Source organism: Myotis davidii, unplaced genomic scaffold (genome assembly GCF_000327345.1).
Source record: "Myotis davidii unplaced genomic scaffold, ASM32734v1 scaffold299, whole genome shotgun sequence".
NCBI classification, from domain to species: domain Eukaryota; kingdom Metazoa; phylum Chordata; class Mammalia; order Chiroptera; family Vespertilionidae; genus Myotis; species Myotis davidii.
This window is the reverse complement of record NW_006293088.1, coordinates 6,625,823-6,633,161: the sequence shown is the minus strand read 5'-3', so window position 1 is coordinate 6,633,161 and position 7,339 is coordinate 6,625,823. Positions and strand designations below refer to the sequence as shown.

Below are 7,339 nucleotides of genomic sequence, written 5' to 3'. Positions count from 1 at the left end.
AGCAAAATGCTTATTTATCTCCCTCTCTGCAGGCGAGTTGGTGATGGGATTGTACTGAGAAGTAAGGAGACATTTACTTGTGTTCAGGTCAAACCTTTGAAGGAGAATGTAAGTCATTCTTGCTCTGTTAGGATCGAAGGAAAAAGCCTTCTTCCACATTTTGGGCCTCATTTGTCTAGGATGGCAGTGGTATACTGAGGTTAACATATTTTCAAAATGGGAGGCAGTTTAAGCAGCAGGACTTTTGGAGCTTTTAAATGAAAATTAATTTAAAATTACAGATTTTTAAAAGGTAGCTGCGGGTGGATTTTAGATCGCAGAGCTATGGTGTTCAGAATTGAATGCGTTTGTTTAGGGATGTATTTTGGGCTTACATACAGGCATATTGTGAAATTGTCATAGCATTTTGTAAGTTTTAGATATGGCCAGTTATTAAAAAAATGAAACCACAATAATAATTAAAACAGGAGCTCCCTCTAGAACAGTGGTTCTCAACCTTCCTAATGCCACGCCTTTAATACAGTTCCTCATGTTGTGGTGACCCCCAACCATAAAATTATTTTCATTGCTACTTCATAACTGTAATTTTGCTACTGTTATGAATCATCATGTAAATATCTGATATTCAGGATGTATTTAGGCGACCCCTGTGAAAGGTCGTTCGACCCCCAAAGGGGTCATGACTCACAGGTTGAGAACAGCTGGTCTAGAAGACGACCATTCTAGAAAGCTTTTTTCTTTATGTAGGGATTTAATGTTTTAGTAGAAAAGTAAGATGCTTTGGTAGAATGACTGTTTACGAACTTGAAAACAATGTTTTTTGGATTTATTTCCCCCACCAAGTGCTAAAAATAAGAGACCAGCTTGGCCCATCCTGTCTTAGGTTCTGCCTCGCACCACCTCAGTGTCCCTTGCTGTTTTGAGCAGTAGCTCTGTCTTGAATCTACTTTTAGTTCGTCAGGAGCGTGAGGGTAGGACATGCTACATTAGGATAGAACAGTTCTGGGGAAAGCCCTGTTTTAATGCCATTTGCGAAGTAAGAACGGAAATAGTTAAGACAAGAAAACTTGAGGAATGAGATTTCATTATTAGTATATTTGGGTTGACCTGTGGTTTAGGACCTAAGTTGAGGAATTAGAAGTTCCTTTTACGCTTTTGGTGTTTTCTCTCTGTGACATCTGAGGAAACAGACTTTTTAAAAAAAAGTACTTTTGCTTAACTTAAAAGACATATCAGTCTTACGCTTAGTGTAAAAAAGTAGAGTAAGCGCAGAGGAAAATGTTTAATAATATTTTGGTATGTTGGGGCTATTCTTAGTTTGTGTCCCATATGTTCTGTTCGTGATAAAATTGGACGATTAAAGTCTCTTAATAGTCCAATTGATTGGATAGGCCTTTATAACTGCAGTTACTCAGAAGCATTCTCTTGGGAGGCTCCTGTCCAGATGTTCCCAGGGTCCTCAGGTTGCTGAACCAGTTCGAAGTCACCACCACTGTAGAAAGTGGTCAGTCCACTGAAGGGCGTCACTGCTGTGGGCAGCCCCGGGCACTGCCCAGTCATGGCTGTTCTTCTCTTAACAGCAGGTCTTTAAGATGGGGAGTCAGGACCGGTCCTACCAGTTCATGTTTTGCATGGACCTGCCTCTGTCCCTGACTGCACTCCTCCATCTCCCTTAACAGTCTACAGGATATTTCACACAGTTTGATTCTTCATTCTTTTTTAAAACCTCTGCTTGTGGAGTGGTGGGGGTAGGGGTTGGGAAATACCAGCACCGTGGAGATCTTTCTTCTTGGAAAACTTCTTTTTCTTCCTTCAAGCCCACATTGCAGTGAGCCAGGACATTTATTCTACGTTTATGTCACCGAGAACATCTGAAGCTAACATGTCAGGCTGAACTTGGCACCCAGCGTTAAAGTGACTTCATGTTTTACCAAAAGATGATAGTGTTATTCAGTAAACTTTATGTGCAATGCATTTTCTAGTTTTCATTTCTTCTTTCATTCACGCAGCAGATATTTAAAGAGCACCTACTATGTGCACTGCACTCTTCTAGGCACTGATGGGACATCAGAACAAAACTGAGAAAAGTCCTTGTCTTAAACTTACTGTGGAGGGTGGTGAGTAAGTAGTATGCAAGGAACGTCACAGATGTAGTAGAGCCACGAAGGCAGGAGCCGTGAGGTAGACAACAGGCGAGGGTGGTGGTTTTCTCACAGCTCGGGGAGGAAGGCACTGTTTTTATCCCCAGGGACAGATGCGGAACTGAAGCACAGAGGTTAAGCGACTTATCTTGAAACTACTTTGGTAGTTGGTAGTAAAGGTTGAATTTGACTTTGAAGGCAAGCATGAGCTACATTTAACCGCCTCTAAGGTACTGAAACTTAATTCTTAGCAAATTTCCAAATGCTGGTTTCCATGAAAATTTAGTCTCTCTTCACCAGACCTTCTGTTGTATTGCTGTGTATACATGGACACATTTTAAGATATTAAAATACTGCCCTAATTTCAGAATGTATCCCAAATTGACCACGCACCACCATCTTCACAGCTACCCACCCTCGTCCAAGCCACACCCATCCTCTCCTAGACTACGGCAGTAGCCGCCTCAGTATCTCTGCCTGCGCCCGTGCTCCCCCCAGTTTATTCTCCATCGCAGCCAAAACAGAAATGTAAAAATGTAAGTCAGATCACGTTCTGTTCAAAGCCCTTTGGTGGCTTCCCGGAGCCAGAGCTCTCCCAGGCCTGGGAGGCCCCTTTCATCTCTGAGCTTGTCTTCTGCTCTCTCTCGCCTGCTCATTTTGCTCCAACCACACGGGTCTTCCTGACCTTGAACATGCCAAGCACAGTCCCACTGCACCCCCCAGATACCATCCCTTCCTACAGGGGTGTCCGGACGCCCCTTTACCGGAGAGGCCTTCAGTGTGCTTTCCTTAGAGATTGTGGCTCTTCCTCCCTGCTTTATTCTTCGCTAATGGTGCTCATAATCACCTGGCGTCATTTCCGTTCGTTCGGCTCTTGTCCTTGGGCCTCTAGAACCTGAGCCCCGTGGGAGCGGAACTGCTTAGGTTACTGTGGTGCTCACGATGTTTGCTGAATGTGTAGCTGAAGAGGAGTCAGGGCTAGAAGATGACGCACCGCCTGGGTTTTGAATACTCAGTTAAACACGTGTGTGGTTTTGGTCCTTGGCCTCCCTCAACTCTGTGTATTAATTTCTCCCGTTGGTCAGTATGTACAGAGCTGTTATGTGCCTGGCACTGTGCCCAAAGCTGGGGATACAGCATGAGCAAGGTAGGCATGGCTTTCTCATGGAGCTTCCATTCCACTAGGGCAGTGGTCAGCAAACTGCGGCGCGCGAGCCACATGCGGCTCTTTGGCCCCTTGAGTGTGGCTCTTCCACAAAATACCGACTTCTGCGCATGGGCCACGAAGTTTCAGTCACACTGTACATGCGCGCCCGCACATGGTATTTTACCTCATGTGGCTCGTGAGCCGCGCTTTGCCGACCACGGCACTAGGGAAACAGAGTAAGACAGTAAGAAAGGTAAGTATTAGCAGTCCATGAGGAGAGCGTGAAGGATGTGAACAGAGACCTGTGACTTCAAGTGAGGGTGGCCCGGAGGGCTGTGCTAGATGCCAGGGCGGGGGAATCCTGCAGGTGACATTCAAGCTGAGAATGGAAGGAGGAGAAAGAACCAGCCATGCCAAGAATGAGAGAAAGTGCTCAGAGGCCAAAGGACTATCAAGCGGCCAGAGATAAGATGGAGTTTCCGATGTTCTAGTAAATGTCAGAGGCCCGCATGGCTGCATGGGATGCCATGCGCCCGGAGGCAGCCGTTGGCGCAGTGAGGACAGCGCAGAGCCGCTGCGGGTGTACGCGGGAGAGTGACCGGTGATTCTAAAGAATTCCTGTGCGTGCGGTGCGGAGAGAGGGTGGGAGGAGGGACTATGACAGCATGCTACCCTTTCTTGTCACTTAGGATTTTTAAAAAAAATTTTTTATTTATTGATTTATTTTTATTGCTTAAAATATTACAAAGAGTAGTACATTTGTAATTAGAAAGACTCCTAGAGTACATACCCTTGACCAGAATCGAACCTGGGACCCTTCAGTCCGCAGGCCGACGCTCTATCCACTGAGCCAAACCACTCAGGGCGTCACTTAGGATTTTATTCTATACTTAGATTTTTAAAATTTCCCTGGCCCTTGGCAATCTCCATTTTGCTTTCTGTCTCTGTGACTTCACCTAGTCTGGGCACCTCATGTGGAAGCGCACAGCATTTGTCTCTCTCTGACTGGCTTCTGTCACGTAACAGAATGTCCTCAAAGTTCACCATGTGGTGTGTACGTCAGAATCACCCTCCTCTTTAAGGCTGAATAAGATCCCATTGTGCGGACACACCACGTTCTATTTATCCATGTATCTGTGATGGACGCTCGGGCTGCTTCCACTTCGTGGCTATTGGGAATAGTGCTGCTGTGAACACAGATGGACAAATACTGCTTTCATTTTCGTAGAAGTTCATGGTTAGCTGTATTGCTGCAGGGACACATGGGGGGCTTCTGAGCGTGGGGTCCGGAATCAGGATGCTGTGGTCGCCTGAACAGCAAAGGAGCAGATTTCCTACAATGTTACAGTGACAGCGCGCCTCTCAGTTCAGATGAGGTCCCTCCCTGATAACGTTTGTCATACGTAATGTGTCCCCTTCCTTATTCCTCATGTAAAGAGTGAGCAGCCTGGTTGCTTTGCTTCTCTGAGGCCTGCATAGAGCGGAAGCCTTGTTGTCACGCGTCCTCTGGGCCTGGGACAGCAGGTGGTCACTGAGAGTATTGACTGGTTAGGAATTTAATGACTCTCAACACGGGAGAAGCGGTTCTTTGATCCACTGGGATTTCGTGGACATAATTGTAATATCTTCATAACTCTGGGATATTGGTATAAGGAAGAAGTTGTAGGTTACATTTTTATTGAAATTAAAATCTAATCATTGTGCTCTGGAACGTGATAAGTAAAATTTGTGTCTTAGTAAAATTTTTGTTACTTTGTCATTGTTTGAGTGATTAAAATGGCCATGTTACATAGTTTTATTAAAATAACAACAAGCTTTAGTGTGTTTAAAAGTGTGGTGTGTTAATTGTAAATTCACAAAATCAGTCAAGGCAGTGTGATGAACAGATAAGATGAGTAAGGCGAGTAAGATGCAGTTTTATTTATTTGTGGGTGTGAGTGTGTGAAAATGTATTTATTCTACCTTCGTATCTAATTTAACGTTTGGTTTGGGGTAGAATTTAGGAATTAAAATAAAATTTTTAAAAATATTTTTATTGATTTCAGAGAAAGGGAGAGATAGAAACATCAGTGATGAGGCAGAAGCGTACATCTGCTGCCTCCTGCATGCCCGAATGGGGATGGAGCCCGAAACCCGGGCATGTGCCCTGACCAGGAATCGAATTGTGTGACCTTCTGGTTCATAGGTCGATGCTCAACCACTGAGCCATGCCGGCCGGGTGGAATTAAAATAATTGTGTGCTGCAGTTTTTAAAAAGTGAGGTGGTGGCTTGCAGAAATACTGGTTCACGGAGTTAATACTTTCCTCAAGTGGATACTTTATTCTCAAGGCACATTTAGTCGTTCGGCTCTAGTGCGGTTACTGATAACGCTGGTGTTCCTCTCCGCAGACAGTGTTCCTGCTGTTTACTTACATGTGCCCTTTCCCCGCAGATACGGCGGAGGCGCCTGGCTCGACTTGCTGGTGGACAGACCTCCCAGCCGACCACCCCGCTCACCTCTCCCCAGAGGGAGAACCCTCCGGGGCCCCCGATAGCGGCATCAGCCCCCGGCCCCTCCCAGAGTCTTGGTCTCAATGTCCACAACATGACCCCAGCTACCTCCCCAATAGGTGCATCAGGTAAGCCTCTCTTCACACCTGGGTGTGCTTATCATTCTAATCGTAGCCTTTTATTCGCTTATAGTGTTGACATTTCCACAACAGGGTACAATCAATTGGACAGCAACTTTTTAAAATCCTCAAGCCATAGTTTAATATTTGAGATTATTACAGAATGCTTTGTTGATGTCTACTCATTTTGATAGTGATCTGTTAAAACTAACTGTTTTCCTTTCCATAACTTACCATTTTTTCCAAACAGGGTCAGGTCTTGTCTTTGATGGCAAAGTGATTAAGACTATATTTGGTTCTGCTGATTTGATGAGTTTGGTTGATGCTTTTAAGATAAAATCATCTGAAAATACGAGATTGAAATAATGGTCAAAGTAACAAGCCTCTAATTACAGATTTCCTTGTTTACATTGGCATAGAATGCTTTCTCTTGCCGGGAGCCGGTCCATCCTTGCTGTTTCAAGGGACCTGGCATACATGGAATACTGTTCTTAATATGTTTGCTCACCTTCTTGGCGCTGTGTTTTAACCAAGGTCACCTCTCTGAGAAAGGTTGTTTCCCCAGGAAGGGATTTCCCCCTGAAGTTATGGAGGGACCTGGCTGGAGAGCATAGACCAAGCCAGGCTGGGAACCTAGCGAGAGAGCATGGCTACAGAACCTGGCTGGAGAACCTGGAGAACCTGGCTGGAGAACCTAGCAAGAGGACATGGACACAGAACTTGGCTGGAGATTGTGGCTAGAGATCCTGGCAAGGTTGCTGATCAACTGAACGCTGTCTCCGTGTCATTCCTTCTTCGCCGACTCCGTCCACATCTTTGGGGACCTCTGGACCTGCTGGGGTTGGACCCCAGCATTCTCTGAATTTTCAGGGCATCAAAGTTTGCCTGGTGTGATGTTTTAGGACTATTTTATTGACAATTACTTAGCTAACAAAAGGTTTATTTCTTTTTTTTTGTAATATATTTTTATTGATTTCAGAGAGGAAGGGAGAGGGAGAGAGAGATAGAAACATCAATGATGAGAATCATTGATCGGCTGCCTCCTGCATGCCCCCTACTGGGGATCAAGCCTGCAGCTTGGGCATATGCCATTGACCAGAATTGAATCTGGGACCCTTCAGTCCTCAGGCTGATGCTCTATCCAGAGACAAACCAGCTAGGGCAAGGTTTATTTCTTTATAATTAATGAGTTCAGGTTGATATCTAGGAGTATCTTTGTTGGGAAAACGATGATAGTGACTCATACTGAATATTTGAAAATATCTGTCCTTTCTCTAAATGAACATTTCTATCAAACATAATTATTACCAGTGTAGTAATTATTATAATTATTTAAGATCCTAATTATGAGAAAGTAGGTGCTAAGAGATCTGTATTGATTATCATGTCATCTAATAATTGAACATGGAGTTTTTAGTTCTGTAGTCATTTATTTTTTACT

The 7,339-nt window shown here is 44.5% G+C and overlaps 1 protein-coding gene across 1 annotated transcript in view; it reads left to right on the top strand.

The window, feature by feature from the left end:
* The window catches only part of UBE4B (ubiquitination factor E4B), a 95,560-nt gene that overhangs the window by 21,127 nt on the left and 67,094 nt on the right, over positions 1-7,339 (top strand). Inside the window, exon 2 of the mRNA XM_006766743.2 lies at positions 5,721-5,907. Within this exon, the coding sequence (XP_006766806.1) occupies positions 5,721-5,907 (187 nt within the window). The remainder of the gene's footprint in view (positions 1-5,720; positions 5,908-7,339) is intronic.